At 42.2% G+C, this 25,454-nt stretch overlaps 1 protein-coding gene across 5 annotated transcripts in view; it reads right to left on the bottom strand.

Annotated features, from left to right (window-relative positions):
- Positions 1–25,454, bottom strand: part of NDRG4 (NDRG family member 4) — an 898,768-nt gene that overhangs the window by 576,179 nt on the left and 297,135 nt on the right. For all 5 annotated transcript variants that reach the window (XM_078670548.1, XM_078670547.1, XM_078670545.1 and 2 more), the window contains exon 2: positions 17,497–17,588. In XM_078670548.1, the coding sequence (XP_078526674.1) occupies positions 17,497–17,565 (69 nt within the window). In that variant the 5' untranslated portion in view covers positions 17,566–17,588. The remainder of the gene's footprint in view (positions 1–17,496; positions 17,589–25,454) is intronic.

The following is a 25,454-nucleotide window of genomic DNA, read 5'->3' as shown; positions in this document are numbered from 1 at the left end:
TCAACCAGCTTACACCTGCAAACACAATCCCAAGCACCTTCTAACCCACTGGAAACTCCTCACCGTGCAAGAAACTATCTCCATCTTGAACTCTGTTCACTCGAGAGCACCTACAGATCAATGCCCCCACCACATCTTCAACCTAGGAAACAAGACAATCAGCTATGACCTCAGGAAGATCCTATATACCTTGAGGACTGGAAACACCCTGAAGTGAGGCCTCTCTTGAAAAAACCATCCACAGACCCAACCAAAATGAAGAACTACTGGCCCATCTTTCTGCTCCCCTACCCAACAAAAGTTCTGTTATGTTAAGTTATCAAAACTTAATATATCGCAGTGAATTACCCCTGCAGGGGTATCTTAAAGCTGAAGAGCACACCCAGCGGAAAGAGGAAGAGAAAAAATCAGTCAAAAGAGCCAGCATTTAAGTAGCTTTTTGAAACAGACAAAGCACATCAGACGCAAATTTGAAATGGGAGCCTATTCCATAGAAAAGGACTCAGGTATGAGAAGGATTGACTGCGATATCTGATTGTACGAATACGGCGTGGGTACAGCAGGAATTGATTCTTGGATCTCACATTTCTGGTGGGCCGATAAATTGAGAGCTTGTTTTGAAGATATGTTGGCCTTTTATCTGAAAGAGATCTATGTACCAAGACAAAAGCTTAAAAATAGCTCACTTCCTAATAGGAAGCCAATGCAATGATCTAAGAGTAGATTCTGAGGAGGTACGAGGTGGGAGCTTGAGGACAAGAGAAGATGTTCTGAACTATTTGTATTCTTGACAGGAGAGAATTATTAGCTGCTGCCATTACGGCATTTCCATAATCCAAGCGGCTAACCACAAGAGCCTGTGTGAGAGACTTTCTTGTGTGGAGATGCATCCATTGAAATACTTTTCTCAACATGCCCATTATTCAGAAAGTTAGATTTAACCTGTTCTCATTAGGATGCCTAGGTTTTGACCACCTTTTAAGGTTGAGGAGGGGTGCCTAATTTGAGTGACCACCAAACATTCATCCAGTAGTCATGGGCCAGGCAAACAGCACATTTTCAGATTTATCACCTGCTGTAGGCAATTGTAGGCATCCAGGAAGCAATTTTCCTCATGCAATCCCTGAACTTCGGTTTTATGGAGTCAAGGTTTGGGCCCATGGAGATGATCAATTGTGTGTCATCTGCATATGAGATGATACCAAAGCATAAGGACCATACTACTTGAGCCAATGGTGCCACATAGATGTTAAAAAGTACAGGGCTTAGTGAAGAGCTCTGTGGAACTTCTCTACGCAATGACATGATTCGAGAGTTAAAGGGACCTAGATTGATAGTCTGAGTACGATTGCTGAGGAAGCTCTAAAGCCGGCCGAGGGATTTACCTCCGACTCCAATCTCAGAAAGTCTTGTATACATGATCGAGTGTGAGATACTGTCGAAGGCAGCCCAGAGATCAATTATCGCCAGCATGGCTGGACAGCCCTCGTCAAGCGAGAGTCTTAGGGTGTTAAGAACCCCTATCAGTGTTGTTTTGGTACTATGTGAATCTCTAAACCCAAATTATGAGGGGTCTAAAAGAGTATTAGATTCCAGATGCGGGTTGTTGGTTGACTAAGCTTTCCAATATCTTACTGAGATATGGGAGAAGCGAAATGGGACTGTAATTTGAAGGATTTAGAGGGTCCACGTTAGGTTTCTTCAAGATGGGCATAACCTGTGCTCTCTTTCATGCCTGAGTTAAATGGGTGTGCCAAGGGAAAGGTTGAACAGTGCTGTAATTGAGGGGAGCAAAGAATTGGCAAGTGCCACCATTATGTGTGGAGTAGAGGGGTCAGAGGGGAACTCTGACTTGACTTTTCTGATCATGTTTAAAACTAATCCTGGATTGTTGGGTTTAAAGTTCTCCAAAACTATAAATAGAAGGAGTGGTAGCCAAAAAGTCAGTAGGAGAGGGGAAGTTGGTGAGGTTCCTGTAGATATTTTCAATTTTGTCCTCGAAATGATTAGTCAAGACATCGCACAATTCTTGTGAGACTGTGGTGGGAGAAATAATGGCCATCGGCCGAGTGAACTCATTAAGAGTTCTTTGGTGGAATTGCCAGTGCTGTCAATTATGTTGAGGAGATGAGATTTACGAGTGGCTATATGTTTTGTGTAATAGCTCTTTGAGCTGATTTGTAGGTTGTTTTGTCACAAAGAGTTTCAGAGATACACCATCTCATCTCCAGTTTCCTACAAGGTAATCTCTCTTGCTTAAGTTCCTCTGTGAACCATAAAGCATGTAGTCTGGTGGAATTACAGCGATTAGATCTAAAAGGTGCAATTATATCCAAGGTCTGAGTAAAAGACTCTTGAACAGATGTAAGAGCACTATTGATATCTGAGAATTCTGAGATGTGTTGAGTGGAAAAATTAGGAGGAAATGAAGACTCAGATATTCTCTTCCAAGGCCTAGTCTGCCTTTAGGGGTTCATTCTTGCTACTAATACTTGAGTCCTTGAGAAAGCGATCAACCAACAACTCAAACAAAACCTAGAAGACCACAACCACCAGGACCCCTCCCAATCCAGATTTCAAGCTATCCACAGCACTGAGACAGCCCTGATCGCAGCCACACATGATATCAGAGCCCTCCAGGACCTTCGGTGAAACAGCAGCCCTAATCCTCGTGGACCTGTCTGCCGCGTTCAACACAGTCTAACAACACATCCAGATTAAAAGACTCCACCACATCGGGGTTCAAGGAAACACCCTCAAATGGATCGCCTTGTGTCTCACTGGCAAAATCCAAAGGATCCGCCTCCCTTTTCACCTCAAAGCCCAAGAAGGGCATCTGTGGAGTCCCCCAGTGATGTTCCCTCAGCCTGACCCTCTTCAAGACCTACATGACACCCCAGGCTGCCACAAATAGATCACACGGACTCAACATCATCTCTACTTATGCAGACGACACACAGCTCATCGTCTCACTGTCCGAAGATCCCTCCACCACTAAAGCTAACTTTCACTGATGCAAGATGAACGTCGCAGACTGGATGAAGGACAACTGTCTCAAACTCACCACTGAAAAAATGGAAGCCCTCATCTTTGGGAAAAACACCCAAAAACACTGTCTCATCCACTCGCTTCCACACCATTTGGCTGCTCCACAAGATCTTCAGTTGGCTCCCGGCAGACACCAGAAGGACGCTCACACAGGCCCTCATCACCAGCAGACTGGACGATGGAAACACGCTCTACGTAGGAATCACTGCATGCCAAGCATACTAAGTCTGGCCGGTACCAGCACTGTCTACTAAAAATAGTGAAAGCGTTCCTCTCAGGACACAACTTCAGGAACTGGCATTCAAGCCCTCATACTCCTGCATCTGCTTGATGGCAATGCCTTACTCTACAGCCTCCAAGACTCAGGGATCTCCCTTAAGGTATCCTAAACTCTGCAGCATACATCATTAAGTGCCTGACAAAGTAGGACAGCATCATCAATATCCTTATCTATCTCCACTTGATCCTGTTATTGAACAACTGCACCTTTAAAACCAACTACATCATATACAAAATCATCACAACCAGCACACCCGCCTAGTTGACTGAGTAACTCACCATCTCCATTGGCTGTAGGCTTACTTTTAGCTAGGAAAAAGTCAAAGTGGAGGCGAAGAATAGCAAAAAGCAAAAGAATATGGCAACAGTCCTTTTCGATGTATGCACACAGGATCAGAGTGCGTTTGAGAGAAGACTACAGCATCACTTCTGCTTCTGCTATCTGTGCCCATGTAAGAAATGTAGTCTTCTCCTGGGAGGGGAGGGTTCTTGAGCATTCAGGGGAAAGTCTGGATTTCATTTGGAAGTGAAGTGGAGACCTTATTGGCCTACGCTTGTGTTAGCTTTAAAGCCTTCACCAGATGTAAGTGAATGTTCGCAATGCCTGATACTATCACCTATAGGTGACATTGATACAAATCTATGCAAAAAGGTCAGAAGCCACAATCGCTTAAAAATGTGTTTCTGAATTTGCAGGTAGATGAATCCATCCACACCGAACAGCCACAAAATAATACATTTATTTCAAGAATAAATATATTTTCCATATATCTGTAGTATAATGAACGTAAAGTTTGGATATGATGCATCTGATATGTATATACATACACTATTGAAAATGAATGAAAATTGAATTAATTCACAAGGTTGCAAACACACTATAATCTTTTGCCAATGGGCCCATATGTAAGCACAATTGCTAGATAAATGTGGCCTCTCAGTCACTCCAAATTATACTGGTGCTGACTTAAAATCACAGGAAGAGTGTGACAAGGAGGGGTGCTGTCACTGATTGCTTTTTCCCTATGTAAATAAAAATAAAAATGCAGCACAAACTCAGGGAGACTACCAAGCAGCACAGAGTCTTTGGTCACAATCCAATGGTCATAAATAATAATTTAGTCCGAAGTACAACTGGGTTTACTCAAACATTCGTTCAAAATTCATGATGTGTTATGTAAACACAAGAACTAATGTGTTGGGACAGGAATGTCTGTTGAATACAGACGTGTTACTCCACCCTGAGTGCCTGCCTGCATGTGAATCTGGCATCCTGGCTTAAATTTTGGTCCTGGTGTCACGCTAATCCCTATTTGGAGCGGTGGTGGTTGTTTACCATGTTTCTTTATTCATATTTGGACCAGGCATTTTTATCTGTGTAAGTGAGTGTGGCTTACTAACCCCTCTTTTTAAAAGTTAAAAGTTACGCTGTTATGTGTCACCCAGATCCATGCATAGACATCACATGTGTATGTCGATCACATGTGTATGTATAGTGAGCCAGTTATACATGCAGGGTAATAGGATTCAGTGTTTGTGTTTGTGTGTCTGAGTACTGAAGCCACTGGGTTCCAGTTTGAGTGCTGCTAGTTTAGTGTGGCACCAGATATAGAAACTGGCAGCTTTCCCAGTCAGTGGAAGTATGTTGCTTGTATTTGTGTGTCTGAATGGCGGCGATCCAGAACCTGAGGAAGAGGATGGAGGCAGGGCTAACTTTCAGAAATTCCATGAAGACTTTGTTAGCAAGAGGCTGCTCATTAGTTCTTCCTGAGCACTGACAACTGGTGGATGGAAGGGTGAAGGTTGGGACTGCAGTTTCTGTTGTTCAGGTGAGAAAGCTTCTAGGTTAGGCGTGCCCTTTCCTCTGCCAATGATTACTACCTAAAACATCTGATGACAGCCCCATGCAGAAAACTCACATTTCATTGCGCCCATGTGATAGGTGTTCCTGCTTGGAGCTAGCCCCATTGCTACCTGCTATGAGAAAAATCATTTTACTTACAGCATGGGTCCAGCGAGCAGCTTGAGATGAACACTTGAAAGAGAACCACCCCACACAGGTTCTAATATTAGGAACAGTGGATTTACATGCCCTCTCTAGAAAATGTGTATAAAAGTTGGATCAAAACCACGCCACTTTATTTCAGTCCCAACTTATTCTAGAGCAGAGAAGGGCATGCTCTGCAGAGTACTCAGGGAGCTGCTGTGGTACCAACCGGCAGGGAGCGGATACAGTAGGTGAACCGGTGTGGCGGTTCTTCTGACAAATGTGTGACTATGAAGACCACCATCCCTTTTTCTGACCGAACATGTGGTATCCCCTTTAACTGAGGGCACATGATAAATTACGCATGCGATTATCCCAGGTAGGACTCACTTGAGTACACTTTAGGTGGATTCCCCTTCCCTATTAAATAGGAACAAAGGGAACACTTATTTAGATTGTAGTAGGGATCTAATAGCCCTGACTAATGCCCCAGACCTATTTGGTTCTTTGTGTGGGCAGAAACATGTTGGCCGGTAGAGAGATGGATCAGAGACATTATTCTCTGTAGAGTCCATTGATTTTTCTGATTTTAGCGTACCTCAGGTCCTGACTAATAAAGGTGACAACCGAGGAACCTGAAGGCACTTTTAATGTAACCGGATCCTGCTTTATCCTGTAAATTTTATGTAAGAACTCCTTCTTATTGCCAGAAGTCTTTGCAGAGGTTGAGTGCTCCCTGGTAGCACCATTTTACTAGGGTGAGGAGAGGATGCCTATGATGAAGCATGACACAATATTGTGTCTTAGGCACCCTCTTCCATTAAGGATGGCCTCCTAGACTTCCTTAAAGTTTGCATATGACTTACTATATTTGGATCTCCTACTTAAAACACTCCTCATTTGCTTTGATATGACTAAGTGGCTACCTACTTCTTGTTTGTGTTTACTGCAACCAGGGCTACTGTCTGCCAGACAGCCAGTCTCACAGAAGTGAAGGAACATCACCTAAAGTCTGCACTTTCTGCTGGAGAAGCTATGGGTTTGGCTAGTGCATGGAAGGCCTAAAAGAAGAGAATAGTGTGCCTGGACCTATAGACAAAGAAAATTTCAAGGAGGAGAAGCCCAGCATGTTCACAGTGCGTGGAGCATAAATATAAAGGGGCCACCATCAGAGAGCGAAACCAGGCGTGACCCATATCACGAGGACGTCCCCTGGTCTATGTGGGGTTCTTACTTGACAACCTATCCAAGGTCTATACTAAACCAGGTGTAGCTCTATCTGCTGTCCACTGAGGCTGTGAACCAGTGTGGCGGCAGCATCACCTGGATGTTAACCTGTTCAGCCTAGAAAGCCACAACTGCACCTCACTGTTGAAGGTTTGATCAGCCTGGGAGGCTGCACCTGTATATCATCGCTGTAAACAAGGCTGGCTGAAGATGCCACTGCTGCTGGGAAGGCAGTTCTGGGACACCCTCACCTGCTATGACTTCACGGAGTGCTGTCTGCACCAGAAAACGGCGACTACAAGCACAACTGGTCTTGCCTCACTGCCCAAACTTCAAGTACTGGCACGCAAGACTTGTAAGGCTGCCCCATGACTGGCACACAATGGATTGGTATGTGCTCCACGCAAGACAAATGCAGTAACTTGAGACGCTCCATTTGAATTAGAACTAAGGGTAAGACCAAGGTATTGAGTTGTGCTTCTAAGCCCCATAGGAGTAATAGTGATCATTTCCACCTGTGCTTAATTATTGGTTCTGCCACTAGATATTGAGAGTTGTAGTGCCTAGATGTCACCTGGGTGGGCTAAGGACATTAGATCAGAAAGGGTGTTGAGCCACATGAAGAACACAAAGAAGGATTCGACCCTCTATTCGAGGACACAAATGCATTGTGTGGTATTTATTTTGGTTGTGTAATTACTGGCTTTCAATAAAGGGCAAGCACTGGGCTGGACATTGAGGTAATTGTGTATGTTTGTTCAATGTTGAGATCTGAGCTCTTACCCCCACCCTACCTCCCTGAGAAGCTTTAAACTGCTCTCCCTCGCTACCCTGAGAGTCAAGAGCAGAAGGGATTGTAATTGGTCTAGTTTGCAGAGCCATAGTAGGATGGACCTCAAACACCCAGAAGCCTTTGCCTGCCCTGTTGTCCGCCAAATGGGGTCTGACATCACATGTCCTTATTTCAATTACCACTACCATCACTTGCGCGGTGAGTAAGTAAAGCAAAGAGGGAGAAGTAAGATGCTAGTTAAGTTTTTCTTTTATTGGCTACTTCCATGGTTTGCATTCTGCTGCTATGCTGCATGTCTGGAAGATATATGCTTTGCAAACACTGCAGTCTAGTCACAAAGTACTATATTTAGAGATATGCTTTTCTCTGGAGAACATGCCGCTATGAAGCACAGCAAGAAGATAAAGGAGGAAAAATACAAGATAACGTATGGATGTGAATTAATATCCTTTTAGCTTTTCTAACGTCTTTATTATTGATGCTTTCGCAGCACCAAACATGCTTTCTCTCTAGACAATATAAGTATATATGTGACCTTTAAAGAAGTACAAGTAAAATAAATAAAATTATAATTCCCTTTCCATGACTACTTCCTGGCTTATTGCATTTTCTTCTATGAAACCTGTAAAGACGTGTTATAATATTTTCTGTGAACCACTCCACCAAGGAAGTAACTCTCATACGCGGATAAAAGAGGGGTACTTTTTATTTTTTCCATATTCTGGGTGTGAAGATGTTAATACTTTTAATGAATGTATTAAGAAAGGATTATGAGAACTGTATGAATTGTTACTGTAATTGGTAATGTAGCCGACTCATATTTGAAGTTTTTTTGCAAATTAATATTTAAAAAATAGAAGTATGATTTAAGTTGTGGAAAAACGGTTTGTAGTTATATACTTAATGGTAGCAACAGTAGGAAATATGATATAAGGGGGGTGAGAGGGAGAACAAAGGAGCTTCAGAATATTGATTATATCAAATGAACAAGTAAACATTTTCTGAATGGTGTCAGGCTATTTTCTGGCAAGAAGTTTTCCTAAGAAATACTGTGGTGACTCTCACACTGAGAAATTCTCTGTACATTTGCAAATTGAGCAGCAATTTTAGGGTGAATTTTGGATCTTTAAGAATCCAAACAAATTGTCTGGATTTTGAAAACATGAGTAAATTATTGATAATTGCAAATTAGGACAGAGTGTCGTATTTTGGTAAAGATCATCTATAAACAAAGTTCCAAATTAAACTTCAAATTGAGGGAAGGGTGCTTGAAAACAAAGAAGGAGCTGAGAAAGGGTGAGGTGACTAATGAACAGAAGTGGGGTGTTGTCAAGAGGAAATGAGAATGTGTTGCTACCTTTGTGAATCCTAACTGGGTATGACCTCCTCTAAACCTCTGCGGTAAAATAGCTTAGTTATTTTAGTGGATTCATTTGTCTTCTGAAGACGTATGTGAACGATACTTGTTTGGCATCAAATTTCAACTGGCACACTTCAGCATGTCATGTTTTTGAAGTTAAGAAAATAAGATATCATTTGGTAATTGTGAGATCTATTATTACAAAAAAAAATTTACTGAAAATGTGTGTTAAACACACAGCGAGTATGCCTAAACTCTTCTTCCAGGGATTGCTTTTGACAATATAGCCCTGTGGGTTAAAATACATGTTTAGAGGTAAGGTAATGGTTATGGAGAGGTATTGGGTAGAGAGGTGCGTGTGTGTGAACTTGTGTGTGCATATTCATGTGGTATAAATTGAAGTGGTGATGACACAGACCCTGGCCCTTTTGAAGTAAATAAAGCAAGCAGTGGCTTGGAGTGGCTTGGTGAGCAAAATAACGATGGATTAAAACCAGATCTGTGATTGGGGGTGAATGTTTTGCCATTGTGCAACATTCCGTCCATCATCTTGTGTGTTTTGCTGTTCACCCTATGTGGGAAGGGTATGCCCAGACATGGGTCCCTTGCACACTAAGCCACTGGAGTCAAACTATCCTGGCTGAAGACGGCTGATAGCCAGAAACCGGTCCTAGGATGCTAGATTCCGGTCCAGGGAAGACATGGCTTGGCAGTTCAGGCTGGACTGTTCCCATGAGGCACAGGGTCAAGACTGATTTGCATATGGTCATGTCTGAACTGGGGTGGCTTGGTGATCAAAATAACGATGGATTAAACCCAGATCTGCGACTGGGGGTGAATGTTTTGCCATTGTGCAACATTCCGTCCATCATCTTGTGTGTTTTGCTGTTCACCCTATGTGGGAAGGGTATGTCCAGATGTGGGTTCCTTGCTCACTAAGCCACAGGAGTCAAGCTATCCTGGCTGAAGACAGCTGGTAGCTAGAAACCGGTCCTAGGATGCTTGATTCCGGTCCAGGGAAGACATGGCTTGGCAGTTCGGGCTGGACTGTTCCCATGAGGCACAGGGTCAAGACTGATTTGCATATGGCCATGTCTGAACTGGGGTGGCTTGGTGAGCAAAATAACGATGGATTAAACCCAGATCTGTGACTGGGGGTGAATGTTTTGCCATTGTGCAACATTCCGTCTATTATCTTGTGTGTTTTACTGCTGCTTGGAAGGCAGTTCTGGGACACCCTCACCTGTTCTGACTTCATGGAGTGTTGCCTGCACCAGAAAATGGCTACCACAAGCACAACTGGTCTTGCCTCACTGCCCAAACTTCAAGTACTGGCACACAAGACTTGTAAGGCTGCCCCATGACTGACACACAATAGATTGGTATGTGCTCCAAGCAAGGCGAATGCAGTAACTTGAGACGCTCCATTTGAATTAGAACTAAGGGTAAGACCAAGGTATTGAGTTGTGCTTCTAAGCCCCATAGGAGTAATAGTGATCATTTCCACCTGTGCTTAATTAATGGTTCTGCCACTAGATATTGAGAGCTGTAGTGCCTAGATATCACCCGGGTGGGTTGAGGACATTAGATCTGAAGGGTGTTGAGCCACATGAAGAATACAAAGAATGATTTGACCCTCTATTAGAGGACACAAATGCATTGTGTGGTATTTATTTCGGTTGTGTAATTACTGGCTTTCAATAAAGGGCAAGCACTGGGCTGGACATTGAGGTAATTGTGTCTGTTGGTTCAATGTTGAGATCCGAGCTCTTGCCCCCACACTATCTCCCTTGAGAAGCCTTAAACTGCTCTCCCTCGCTACCCTGAGAGTCAAGAGCAGAAGGGCTTGTAATTGGTCTAGTTTGCTGAGCCATAGTAGGATGGACCTCAAACACCCAGAAGCCTTTGCATGCCTTGTGGTCCGCCAAATGGGGTCTGACATCACATGTCCTTATTTCAATTACCACTACCATCACTTGCGCGGTGAGTAAGTAAAGCAAAGAGGGAGAAGTAAGATGCTAGTTTAGTTTTTTTTTATTGGCTACTTCCATGGTTTGCATTCTGCTGCTATGCTGTATGTCTGGAAGATATATGCTTTGCAAACACTGCAGTCTAGTCACAAAGTACTATATTTAGAGATATGCTTTTCTCTGGAGAACATGCCGCTATGAAACACAGCAAGAAGATAAAGGAGGAAAAATACAAGATAACATATGGATGTGAATGAATATCCTTTTAGCTTTTCTAACGTATTTATTATTGATGCTTTCGCAGCACCAAACATGTTCTCTCTCTAGACAATAAAAGTATATATGTGTCCTTTAAAGAAGTACAAGTAAAATAAATAAAATTATAATTCCCTTTCCATGACTACTTCCTGGCTTATTGCATTTTCTTCTATGAAACCTGTAAAGACGTGTTATAATATTTTCTGTGAACCACTCCACCAAGGAAGTAACTCTCATACGCGGATAAAAGAGGGGTACTTTTTATTTTTTCCATATTCTGGGTGTGAAGATGTTAATACTTTTAATGAATGTATTAAGAAAGGATTATGAGAACTGTATGAATTGTTACTGTAATTGGTAATGTAGCCGACTCATATTTGAAGTTTTTTTGCAAATTAATATTAAAACAAATAGAAGTATGATTTAAGTTGTGGAAAAACGGTTTGTAGTTATATACTTAATGGTAGCAACAAAAGGAAATATGATATAAGGGGGGTGAGAGGGAGAACAAAGGAGCTTCAGAATATTGATTATATCAAATGAACAAGTAAACATTTTCTGAATGGTGTCAGGCTATTTTCTGGCAAGAAGTTTTCCTAAGAAATACTGTGGTGACTCTCACACTGAGAAATTCTCTGTACATTTGCAAATTGAGCACCAATTTTAGGGTGAATTTTGGATCTTTAAGAATCCAAACAAATTGTCTGGATTTTGAAAACATGAGTAAATTATTGATAATTGCAAATTAGGACAGAGTGTCGTATTTTGGTAAAGATCATCTATAAACAAAGTTCCAAATTAAACTTCAAATTAAGGGAAGGGTGCTTGAAAACAAAGAAGGAGCTGAGAAAGGGTGAGGTGACTAATGAACAGAAGTGGGGTGTTGGCAAGAGGAAATGAGAATGTGTTGCTACCTTTGTGAATCCTAACTGGGTACGACCTCCTCTAAACCTCTGCGGTAAAATAGCTTAGTTATTTTAGTGGATTCATTTGTCTTCTGAAGACGTATGTGAACGATACTTGTTTGGCATCAAATTTCAACTGGCACACTTCAGCATGTCATGTTTTTGAAGTTAAGAAAATAAGATATCATTTGGTAATTGTGAAATCTATTATTAAAATTTATTTTTTTTACTGAAAATGTGTGTTAAACACACAGTGAGTATGCCTAAACTCTTCTTCCAGGGATTGCCTTTGACAATATAGCCCTGTGGGTTAAAATACATGTTTAGAGGTAAGGTAATGGTTATGGAGAGGTATTGGGTAGAGAGGTGCGTGTGTGTGAACTTGTGTGTGCATATTCATGTGGTATAAATTGAAGTGGTGATGACACAGACCCTGGCCCTTTTGAAGTAAATAAAGCAAGCAGTGGCTTGGAGTGGCTTGGTGAGCAAAATAACGATGGATTAAAACCAGATCTGTGATTGGGGGTGAATGTTTTGCCATTGTGCAACATTCCGTCCATCATCTTGTGTGTTTTGCTGTTCACCCTATGTGGGAAGGGTATGCCCAGACATGGGTCCCTTGCTCACTAAGCCACTGGAGTCAAACTATCCTGGCTGAAGACGGCTGATAGCCAGAAACCGGTCCTAGGATGCTAGATTCCGGTCCAGGGAAGACATGGCTTGGCAGTTCAGGCTGGACTGTTCCCATGAGGCACAGGGTCAAGACTGATTTGCATATGGTCATGTCTGAACTGGGGTGGCTTGGTGATCAAAATAACGATGGATTAAACCCAGATCTGCGACTGGGGGTGAATGTTTTGCCATTGTGCAACATTCCGTCCATCATCTTGTGTGTTTTGCTGTTCACCCTATGTGGGAAGGGTATGTCCAGATGTGGGTTCCTTGCTCACTAAGCCACAGGAGTCAAGCTATCCTGGCTGAAGACAGCTGGTAGCCAGAAACCGGTCCTAGGATGCTTGATTCCGGTCCAGGGAAGACATGGCTTGGCAGTTCGGGCTGGACTGTTCCCATGAGGCACAGGGTCAAGACTGATTTGCATATGGCCATGTCTGAACTGGGGTGGCTTGGTGAGCAAAAGAACGATGGATTAAACCCAGATCTGTGACTGGGGGTGAATGTTTTGCCATTGTGCAACATTCCGTCTATCATCTTGTGTGTTTTACTGCTGCTTGGAAGGCACTTCTGGGACACCCTCACCTGTTCTGACTTCACGGAGTGTTGCCTGCACCAGAAAATGGCTACCACAAGCACAACTGGTCTTGCCTCACTGCCCAAACTTCAAGTACTGGCACACAAGACTTGTAAGGCTGCCCCATGACTGACACACAATAGATTGGTATGTGCTCCAAGCAAGGCGAATGCAGTAACTTGAGACGCTCCATTTGAATTAGAACTAAGGGTAAGACCAAGGTATTGAGTTGTGCTTCTAAGCCCCATAGGAGTAATAGTGATCATTTCCACCTGTGCTTAATTAATGGTTCTGCCACTAGATATTGAGAGCTGTAGTGCCTAGATATCACCCGGGTGGGTTGAGGACATTAGATCTGAAGGGTGTTGAGCCACATGAAGAATACAAAGAATGATTTGACCCTCTATTAGAGGACACAAATGCATTGTGTGGTATTTATTTCGGTTGTGTAATTACTGGCTTTCAATAAAGGGCAAGCACTGGGCTGGACATTGAGGTGATTGTGTTTGTCGGTTCAATGTTGAGATCTGAGCTCTTACCCCCACACTACCTCCCTGAGAAGCCTTAAACTGCTCTCCCTCGCTACCCTGGGAGTCAAGAGCAGAAGGGCTTGTAATTGGTCTAGTTTGCAGAACCATAGTAGGATGGACCTCAAACACCCAGAAGCCTTTGCCTGCCCTGTGGTCCGACAAATAGGGTCTGACATCACATGTCCTTATTTAAATTACTACTACCATCACTTGCGCGGTGAGTAAGTAAAGCAAAGAGGGAGAAGTAAGATGCTAGTTTAGTTTTTTTTTTATTGGCTACTTCCATGGTTTGCATTCTGCTGCTATGCTGTATGTCTGGAAGATATATGCTTTGCAAACACTGCAGTCTAGTCACAAAGTACTATATTTAGAGATATGCTTTTCTCTGGAGAACATGCCGCTATGAAACACAGCAAGAAGATAAAGGAGGAAAAATACAAGATAACATATGGATGTGAATTAATATCCTTTTAGCTTTTCTAACGTCTTTATTATTGATGCTTTCGCAGCACCAAACATGTTCTCTCTCTCTAGACAATATAAGTATATATGTGACCTTTAAAGGAGTACAAGTAAAATAAATAAAATTATAATTCCCTTTCCATAACTACTTCCTGGCTTATTGCATTTTCTTATATGAAACCTGTAAAGACGTGTTATAATATTTTCTGTGAACCACTTCACCAAGGAAGTAACTCTCATACGTGGATAAAAGACGGGTATTTTTTATATTTTCCATTATTCTGGGTGTGAAGATGTTAATACTTTTAATGAATGTTTTAAGAAAGGATTATGAGAACTGTATGAATTGTTACTGTAAATGGTAATCTAACCGACTCATATTTGAAGTTTTTTTTGCAAATTAATATTAAAAAAATTAGAAGTATGTTTAAGTTGTGGAAAAATGTTTGTAGTTATATACTTAATGGTAGCAACAAAAGGAAATATGATATAAGGGGGGTGAGAGGGAGAACAAAGGAGCTTTAGAATGTTGATTATAACAAATGAACAAGTAAACATTTTCTGAATGGTGTCAGGCTCTTTTCTGGTAAGAAGTTTTTCTAAGAAATACTGTGGTGACTCTCACACTGAGAAATTCTCTGTACATTTGAAAATTGCGCACCAATTTTAGGGTGATTTTTGGATCTTTAAGGATCCAAACAAACTGTCTGGATTTTGAAAACATGAGTAAATTATTTATAATTGCAAATTTACGAGAGAGTGTCGTATTTTGGCAAAGATCATCTAAAAACAAAGTTCCAAATTAAACTTCAAATTTAGGGTAGAGTGCTTGTAAACAAAGAAGGAGCGGGGAAACGGTGGGGTGAGTAATGAACAGAAGTGGGGGGTTGGCAAGAGGAAATGAGAATGTGTTGCTACCTTTGTGAATCCTAACTGGGTATGACCTCCTGTAAACCTCTGCGGTAAAATAGCTTAGTTATTTTAGTGGATTCATCTGTCTTCTGAAGACGTATGTGAAAGATACTTGTTTGGCATCAAATTTCAACCGGCACAATTCAGAATGTCATGTTTCTGAAGTTAAGAAAATAAGATATAATTTGGTAATTGTGAAATCTATTTTTACAAAAAAACAATTAACTGAAGGCGTGTGCTAAACACACAGAGAGTATGCCTAACCTCTTCTTCCAGGGATTGCCTTTGACAATATAGCCCTGTGGGTTAAAATACATGCTTAGAAGTAAGGTAATGGTTATGAGGAGGTATTGGGTAGAGGTGTGTGTGTGTGTGTGAACTTGTGTGTGAGTGTGTGTGCATATGCATGTGGTATACATTGAAGTAGTGATGACACATACCCTGGTCCTTTTGAAGTAAATAAAGCAAGCAGCTTTGTAAAATTAACTATTATTTTTGACGTGCCAAGAAACAACGTAGCTGTCATGGGAGCATTCAATTATGTAACATATTTCTCTGCAGCAAGCACTCCACCCACCTATGAATTTAATTTGCAAATTGAAAGTGAAGGATTAACTTGCACTAGAACCGGCTTGTGAAGAGTATAGCAGGCATTATGCAACTACTTAGAGGCACTTTACAAGCCCTGAAACTGACACACTTTCCTGCGACTAGCAAAAAAAGAAGCTGCTGTGACCTTTCAACTTAATGTTTAATGCAAAATGGGATCGCCCTGAGGAATAATGCCTAGATGAAACCCTGCCCCTCTAGAGATAATCCGTTTGGGTTATCTGGTGGCTCAGAGAGCCCCACCACTGGAAAATACTCAAAACGACTTTACTCATTGCTTTATATGTAATAAACGTTCTCTTTTTGGGCTGGTTCGAGGTTTACTGTATTATAGCCTTTTAGCCCGCCGTAGAGGGCTATACCGGCTATTAAAGGCCCTCTCCAGCGTTAAAGGCCCGAGACAAAGCCGATGGCCTTTAACAAGGGAGAGGGACTTTAATAGCCGGTATAGCCCAGCTACGAAGGGCTATAATGCTATTAGAACATTCTGCCACTATAGGGTAGAATGTTCTAACAAATAAAACAAAGCCTTAAGGGAGCACGAGGGGATTGGAATCCCCTCAGGCTCCCTGAAGCCTTTGTTCACAGCCAGAGTTCCAAATTAAACTTCAAATTGAGGGAAGGGTGCTTGAAAACAAAGAAGGAGCGGGGAAACGGTGGGGTGAGTAATGAACAGAAGTGGGGGGTTGGCAAGAGGAAATGAGAATGTGTTGCTACATTTGTGAATCCTAACAGGGTACGACCTCCTGTACACCTCTGCGGTAAAGTAGCTTAGTTATTTTAGTGGATTAATTTGTCTTCTGAAGACGTATATGAAAGATACTTGTTTGGCATCAAATTTCAACCGGAGCAATTCAGAATGTCATGTTTCTGAAGTTAAGAAAATAAGATATAATTTGGTAATTGTTTTTTTAATTCAAATCTTTTTTATTGAAGAGTAAAGATGAAAATAAAGACAATACATAAGTCTTCCAATGTACAAATGGACAAAAATGTTGGCATAATGACGCTTACACTAATCAAAAGCAAATCAAAAAGAGAGGATAAGAAGAAAAGGGGGGAGAAAGAAAGAGGGGAAAAAAAAAGGAAGAGAGAGAAGAGAGGAGAGAAGAGGCGAGAGAGAGAGAGAAGAAAGAGGACAGGTGTATCCATAGAGCAATAGCAACTGGTTTACCCAGATCCGTTTGGGTTATCTGGTGGCTCAGAGAACCCCACCACTGGAAAATACTCAAAACGACTCTACTCATTGCTTTATATGTAATAAACGTTCTCTTTTAGGGCTGATTCGAGGTTTACTGTATTTTTTCTTATGGTCTTGTTACAGAGTAACTTTGCCTACTATCACAGGGCATTGGGGCCCTAATTGTCGCAGCACACTAGAATGTCAGCACATCCATGGTTGGTATATGCTTATAGTATAACAAAGTGTCGCTCACTTTGAATTCTGTCAGGAGGGGTGGATCATGCGATGAATGTCGATGTACCTCTATTCTGAAAACTCGTTAACATACTCTTTTTTTAACGTAATATTTTGCGCAGACAGGCAAATTTCAACTGATTAACTTTTCAAACTGCACTTCTGAAAAATGTCAAAGTCTAAGTCACAACCATAAGTCACCTGAAAATTGGCAAGGATCGTAGTTTAGTTTATCCAAATGTATTTGTTTGAGTTTAGTCTCAGACGTCTAGAAGTGCCCTCTCAGATTGTTACAAGCAATTGAGAGAACCTGGCAAAATGATTGGGTCTTAGAGTCTATCTACAGGGACATTAGTTGTCTACTTGGAACCCATTGGTTCATTCCTTGCCTACAAAGATGATGCACACTTACCTTGGTGCAGCTTTCATTTAAAACCTCTATACCTAAGAACAAAGATGATCAAAGGTTGATCTCGAAGGGGTAACTCACCAGCTCGGTGTCCTGTCCCCGCAGAAGAGGCTTCTCCTCTGTAAAGCGCATTTCATTCATTCCAGCCATGTTCACCTCCTGCAGCAACAGCCCTGCATTAGATGAAAAACACAGTGGGGAGGTCACCCAGGGTTACCAACGGAATAACAAAAGTCCACCTGCCTACAAGATAACTGAGGGAAAGTCTATAACTGTGCACATCAAAAAAGGATGGAGGACAAACCTGACTGCAGTTTTCTCCCAGGGAGATCTAGTTGAACTGCTCACATGTATAAGGGTCAAAATGAGCCTTCCTTGAAGGCATTTACACAAATTTTACTGTGAGTGTACCCACTAAACACACTGTCCATCTAGAAACTTCCAAATAGCCTCCTTCCCATTTGGAACCCTATATACAGTGAGCAGGGGAAGTTCTTCAAACCCGACGGCTTTCCCCCGTTACCCCACTCTCCGCACTCATCCTCCCTCCAATCAAAGCAGTGAACAGTGAAACTAATGAGTAACTACTATACTGCATAACTGCGCTATAGCATTCTTTCATGTGTCCCCCCTGCACTTTCCTGGCGTTGCCTCTGTGTGGGTTTTCACCCGTTCCCACGACTTTTTTTTTTTAAATTAGAATTTTCCCTTTTTATGCAAGGAATATATAATCATCTTATACAAACACAAATAAGTAAGGTAGGTAATCTTTATTGCTTAATTAATTAAAATTTTAGCAATCTGTACAAAGAAACACATGTTTAGAACAATTTCATATTCCATTTAAAAACTGAAGGTCAAATAAGTAAGGTCAAAAGACATAATATAAGTGCAAATACAAATAAGGCAGCAAAAGTGGGCATCCGAAAAAAAAAAGAAAAAGGAACAACATGTTATACATGTTATACCAAAAAACTAAAACTGTCAACTTTTATGCTTTAAATCCAGTCAGTGACAGCGGCCCAAATCTTAGTTCCCATTGCGCTCTTCCTTCTCCCCTTAGTCTTATATATGGCTATTTCCAAATTATACATAGCAAGTAATCTTGCCCTCCAGCTCGTAAATGACAGGGGATCAGGGTTGATCCAATCCTTCGTAATACATGCACGCACCACTGCCATACAAATAAACAAAAAAGATATCATTACTTTGGATCTTGTATGAGCCACAGTGTCTGAATTAACACCAATCAGCACCAATTCCCCAGTTATGCACACTTGTGATCCCATTATTAAAGCTAAGAAGCGTTCAGTAGACAAAAATAGATCCGCTAATTTGGGGCATGAAAAGAACATATAAACTGCATCAGCAGCAAATAAGCCACATCTGTTACATTTAGTCCCAGCTTATGTCCCCCATTTGGAGATCTTCCTTGGGGTATAATACAAATCATAAATAGCCATATAATGTTGAGCACGCATCCTCCCGGTCATCAAAACGAAAAGATTTCATATTATTAATTCCCTCTTGATTTAACTTTGTTACACACTTCTCTTGACATTGCTCTACATCATCTGGAAGTACCTCAATCAAATAGGAGTAGAATTGACCGATGGGTGTTTTTTTCCTATTCTCTCAATTAGAGGGAATTTTCTGAATTGATGTTCTAGACCCGGGCCTAACATGCTCAGATAGCTACGAATTTGGAGATATTAAAAAAATTCATGCTTTGCCAGGCCATATTTTGCTTGTAGCTCAACGAAAGATACCAACTGTCTATCAACACACAGGTCCCCTAAGCATTGAATTCCCTTTGAACGCCATCTACAAGAAATATCTGGTCTCAAAAAATCTATGGGAGCAGCCCAGCGGCTGCAAATAGGATGTATGCGTTTAAATTCGACACATGCAGATGACGCCTAACCAGCCTCCAAACGGAATATGCTGCTTTAAGAATTTAGAATTTAGTTTTCTTAAAATAACTTGGTTCTAGTACTTTAACCAGAAAACCATTGGCCTCCTCCCCCAGCACGTAAATTGGAGGACTATGACAAGGCAAGATCCTAGCCCGATTACCCACAAATAAAGGACTAATAAATTGCGAAACTGCTGCCCAGTAGTAAAAAAAAAAATAAGGCATATCCCCAACCACCACAATTTTTGGGCAGTACCATCTTTTTGTAAGCCCTTCTCTGCCGCCTGTAACCCCATAAGAATCTACAGCTAATCCTCTCTAGCCTCTTAAAACATGAGTCTGGAAATTCAAGTGGGATAGTTCTGAACATATAAAGAAATTTGGGCAATACTAGCATTTTTAAAACGTTTGACCTTCCATGCAAAGATAAGTGCAAATGGTCTAATCTCTCCAACATTGAGTTCACTTTAATGAGTACAGGATTCATATTTATCTCAGGGATCTTATTAATTGGTAAAGACATTTTGATTCCCAAATAAGTGACTTCCGGGACCGTTGTTATATTATCAGGAGGTTCGCCACCTATGAATAAAATCTGTGTTTTAGAGATGTTTAGCTTATACTCCGAGACGAGCCCAAACTTAGATGCCAATCCATCAATTGCAGGTAATGTGGAGACAATTTCGCTGGTAACAATGACAATGTCATCCGCAAATGCCAGAGCTCTATAATCAATATCCCGCAGTTGGACTGGTTTAATATCAATGGATTGATTTAACTTGGACAAAAAAAATCAAGATATAAGGCAACTAATAAAGGCGAACACGGGCATCCTTTTCGTGTACCACGACTAATTGTAAACAAACCCGATTCTCTGCCTGCTATCCGTATACAGGCAGCTGGGAGCATACATAATGACTTCAACGCCTGGAGCATCCCAGGTCCAAAGCCCTTCAATCTAAAAACCTCCCACATGTATGGCCAGGAAACCCTATCGAATGCCTTCTCGGCATCCAATAGGGTTATCCCGCTTGTGGACTTGGTTGCTTCTGCCCAATTCGCAAATGATATCAGACGCCGAACATGCAGTATCACGCCCTGGAATAAACCCATGCTGGAATTGTGAGACCAATGTTGAAATGATCCCTGATAAATGTGCTGCCTGGATTTTAGAGTATATTTTACTGTCGGAGTTAATTAACGAGATAGGTCTATAGGATGACGGCAGTAGGGCAGTAGGGCAGGTTTGTCTTTTTTAAGAATACCGTAATAGTAGATTTCCTCCAGGACAATGGCGCATTTCCCCTTTGTGCAGCCAAAAAGGTCCGCATAATTTGTTCTTTCAGAACCTGCCAAAAGGTTCTAAAAAATTCAAGCAGAATCCCATCCGGCCCTACCGCCTTGCCAACAGCCAATGATGTTAATGCTGCCTCCTCTTCCTCCCAAATAATATCAGCGTCTAATTCTTCCTTTTGGTCATGAGTCAACTTGGAGATTTGAATGTCTCCACAAAACTCTGCTGCTTTCCCTTCAAACTCCCAGAATAATCCTCATCCATATACAATTGACTATAAAATTTGCCAAAGACCTCTAACACTTCAGCAGGCTTATCACAAATTTGCCCCTGCTCATCCTGAATAAGATTGATCCTTTTAGCCACCTCTTTTTGTTGTAGCCTTTTGGCCAATAATCGGCCAGAGTTTTCACCCACCTTGTATAAGCCAGCTTTGTAGCAAAATGCTGGTATAACCTCATTTTTTGGACAGCCAAATCACTCGAAATATGTTCGGAATCCTGACCATTGCTGACTGCCCGCATAAAGTTTATTTCGAACAGCCGAAGATTATTCATCTCATCCACAAATTCTGCCCTTAATTTATGCTGTTTATTAACAGAGTAGCTTAAGGTCTCTCCTCGCACACCAGACTTAAAAGCATCCCATACCGTATGAACGGAGCAGACCCACAATTGTTTTTAAAAAACTCTACTATCCATTTACACATTTGTTCACAGTAGATGGAGTCAACCAGTAATTTGCGTTCAAATGGAAGATCTATGGTTAATTTCTAGTTCTAGCATGATAGGGTTATGATCAGAGATTATTTTGGGTTGAATATCAATCCTAGCTTTGGTCGACAGTTCTGCTGTTATGAAAAAGTAATCTAGGTGCACATGCTTTCGATGAGGAGCAGAGTAAAAGGTATTCCCTGGGGCACCCATTCCTTTCAACCACCACACATCTACTAGTCCAAAATCCTTAACAAGACCCCTGGTAGATTTAAACACTTTATTTTTCTTCTCATCATAAAGATAATTGCTTGTTATGTCAACATTTACTCCTAAATGGAGGTTGAAGTCCCCACATAAAATCAAGGGAGATGGCCAAGCGGCTAACTCAATGCTAAGATCATTCATCATATCTGGATCGTCTGAATTGGGACCGTAAATTGAGCAAATGGTCATCAAAAGACCGTCTACCATTAACTTAATGATCACCCATCGGCCGCAAAGATCTTCTTTTACATGCTTATACTCCCCCAACCCAAATCTTTTCAAAATTGCAACCCCTCTAGTTGTCAACCCTAGACACGTATAACCCACAAGCTCCAAACCCAAATCCCTTAGCCCCCTCCTATTGTTCCATGCAATATGTGTCTTCTGTACAAACAGCAGATCCACCCTCATTGATTTGAGAATATGAGCCATATTCCCTCTTTTTTTCCTATCATTCAGGCCACAGATGTTCCAGGAACAGACAGAAAATTTACCCATCCTAAAAATAAAATGGTTTTATCATAACTGAAATACTTTGCCATTGCCATTCCGCCAAACTACCAAATAGTACAAATGCAACAAATGCAACAAATACATTTGCGATAAATGTATTCACCCACTCCTTACTGCCACTCAAGTGCAAAGACCCAGCTATTCTATTCCTTGCCCCACTACCCCAAACACCATCCCCACCCTTGCCACCCCAAAGATCCCCCCACCCATAAACCCACCCGAATGAGGCAAAAGGACTGAAAAGTCCATATTAGCAATGGAGAGAAAGGGCTAAGTGCCCCCACCAACCCCCCCTAACCCCCTGGTATAAAGAAAAAGAAAGAAGAAGCTTTCTACATTGCATATATTGCCAGCTTCCCGTTAAATTGCACCCAAGAAATCCTTTGCAGCAATCTCCGAAATAAAAATTTTTCAATCCTGTGTGGCCATAAAGGTCCTGGACTTTCTTCAGGGCAAAAGGAGAACCCCTATGTGAGGAGTAATACAGGATGGGTAGTCCCTATCCTCTCCATGAAACGAGGGTAGAGTAGCAACTTCTCGCGGTGTGTGAAGTGTTAGTGTGTCTGTTTTCTGCCACACTCCATCCACTGCGGGAGGGCTGCGCATTACACACAGGACCAGAGCTATAATGTGAGTGGTCTTCAGTTATGATCCTCACCCAGCATTTCAACCTGTTGCGGTTCCGTTCCTCGGCTTGTTTCACGGAGAGGATAGGGACTATCCATCCTGTATTACTCCTCACATAGGGGGTTCCCCTTTTGCCCTGAATAAAGTCCAGGACCTGTATGGCCACACAGGACTGAAACATGTGGGCACTAGGGTCTTAGGACCATAATGCTCCAACAAGACCAGTTTTTAGATTTTTATTGACCCAGCCAGACCCAAGAATAAAGGGAAACTGGGGGTCTGACTGAGGTATTTTACTCTTTAACTCCCCTGGCCTTTATCTACCTGAAGAGCTCCCAACACTGTGGTTGAGCCCACCCCAACTTTTAGGGGTCGGGGTGACCCGATGATGAAGCATGACACCACCAGGGTGTGTGAGGGTAATTAAAACAAAAAGTGCTCTTTCCCATACACAGAGTTGTTACTAGCATAACCTTCCACTAGAGAGGCTCCCCTCATTTTTCTCTCCTCTTCTGTCCCTGCTCTTGGGCACAAGTAGTATACTAGCAACTCTGACCACTGGTTGGTCAATTGGAGTATTTTTTGTGATTAATGTTTTGAAGGGAGGATATACTGCGGTTAAAATTCCTCTTTAACCCTCCAGACACTGGGACATTTCCCGGTATCCTAATGTGTTAATAGGCTGTCAGCTTTACACCAGTAAAAACGCAATATTAAAATCAAGACGGATACTTTTATAGAGACAGCAACCATGTTAATCTCTAATGGGTTATATTGTCTGATCAGTGAAATAAATCCATAGTCCTTCCAGGGACACCTATAGTTTGCTTTTTTATTTTTATTTCACCTAATAAGAGCAGCACCCTTCGAGGCAGTTGGAGCCACTTTTGATCCTGAACTCAAAGGCTGGTTGCATTGCACAAGTGAAATCCCTCAAGCAAAGTAATCTTGGATATTGGTGGCAAAAATGTGTTATATCTGATTGAGGAAAATCATAGAAGAGCAGCAGCTTTATGTACCACTCCTATATTTTCTTCTTTCGACACAAAAGCCTTCTTTTGTTTTAAGCAGTACCTCAACAGTGAAAATATACATAAATGAAAGGGTCCAAAGTGTTTCTTACGAGTCTGCAATCAGTCAATCAAACAGCATTTGTAAAGCGCAACACCATCGCCCTTAGGAGTATCTGGGTGCTGTGTCTCCGTCGAAGAGCCAGGTTTTGAGTCTCTTTTTCTGAAGTCTCCCAGCGAGGGGGCTGGAGGGGAAGATCATGCCAGGTATTGGCAGCAATGTAGGAGAAGGAGCAACCACTGCTGCTGCTGTAACGGATGCGGACGGTGTGTGTGTCGGCGAGTGTAGAGGAGTGTAGGTGTCTAGAGGGTTCATGGAACTTCTGTCCGGGGTTGATGTAGGCAGGTCCTAGGTAGTGTAGGGGATTGTAGGCATGTATGAGGATCTTGAACTGGCATCTCTTCTGGATAGGGAGCCAGTGGAGGTCTCTCAAGTGGGGTACAATGTGGGTACGTTTGGGGAGGTCCAGGATGAGTCTGGCTGCATGGTTCTGCATGTTCTGGAGTATTCTGAAGAGCTGGGTGGAGTGCCAATGTAGAGGGTGTTGCCGTAGTCGAGGCAGCTGGTGACGAGGTCCTGCATGACTTTCTTTCTGGTGTTGATTGTGATCCATCTGAAGATTCGGCGGAGCATGTGGAGTGTTTGGAAGCAAGAGGAGGCAACTATATTGACTTGTTATTTCATGGTCAGTTAACTGTTGAGGATGATGCTGGAGTTGAGTGCATGGTCGGTTGGCGTGGGTGTAGGTCCTAGTACTGCAGACCACCAGATGTGGTCCCAAGGGGAGGTGTTTTCCCCAAAGATAAGAACTTCAGTTTTGTCAGAGTCAGTTGGAGGCAGTTGTCTTGCATCCATTTGGCAATGTTGGTCATGGCGTTGTGGTAGTTGGTTTGGGTGTTGGAGGGGTCCTCGGTGAGTGAGAGGATCACTACAGTGTTGTCTGTGTAGGAGATTATGTTGATTCAGCAAGATCTAATGCCATCTGTGATCATGTAGTTGTTGAACAGGGAGGGGCTGAGGGATGATCCTTGTAGTACGCAGCATATGATGGCTTTGCGTACGGAGGTGAAGGGAGACAGCCAGATGCTCTGTGTGCGTCCTGTAAGAAAGGAGGTGATCCACTTGTGGTCGTCTTGCTGTATGCCTATGTTGGGGAGTCTGTTTATGAGGGATTTATGGGAGATGGTGTTGAATGCTGCAAAGAGGTCTAGGAGGATGAGTACCACAGTTTCTCCACGGTCGATGAATAGTCTGATGTCGTCTGTGGTGGCAATCAGTGCGGTCTCAGTACTGTGGTTGGTATGGACCCCTGATTGCGACTTGTCCAGTAGGTGGTTTTGTTCGAGGAATTTGGTGAGCTGCAGGTTGATGGCTTCCTCAAATACTTTGGCCGTGTACAGGAGCTGGAAGATAGGATGGTAAATTTTTAGATCACTGGGGTCGACAGAGGCTTTCTTTAGGAGGGGTCTGATGTCTGCGTGTTTCCATCTGTCCCAGGAAGGTTGATGTTGGGATGAAGGTGTTGAAGATGCTGGTGAGTTGCATGCTGATTGAGTTATTTTATGAGGTTGTAGAGGTGGTAGGGGCAGGGGTCGGTGGGTGCCCCGGAGTGGATGGAGGACATGATGGCTGCGGTGGT

The sequence above is a fragment of the Lissotriton helveticus genome, chromosome 12 (genome assembly GCF_964261635.1).
Source record: "Lissotriton helveticus chromosome 12, aLisHel1.1, whole genome shotgun sequence".
Lineage (NCBI taxonomy): Eukaryota > Metazoa > Chordata > Amphibia > Caudata > Salamandridae > Lissotriton > Lissotriton helveticus.
The sequence above is the reverse complement of the archived record's forward strand: the minus strand, read 5'-3'. Positions and strand labels throughout refer to the sequence as shown.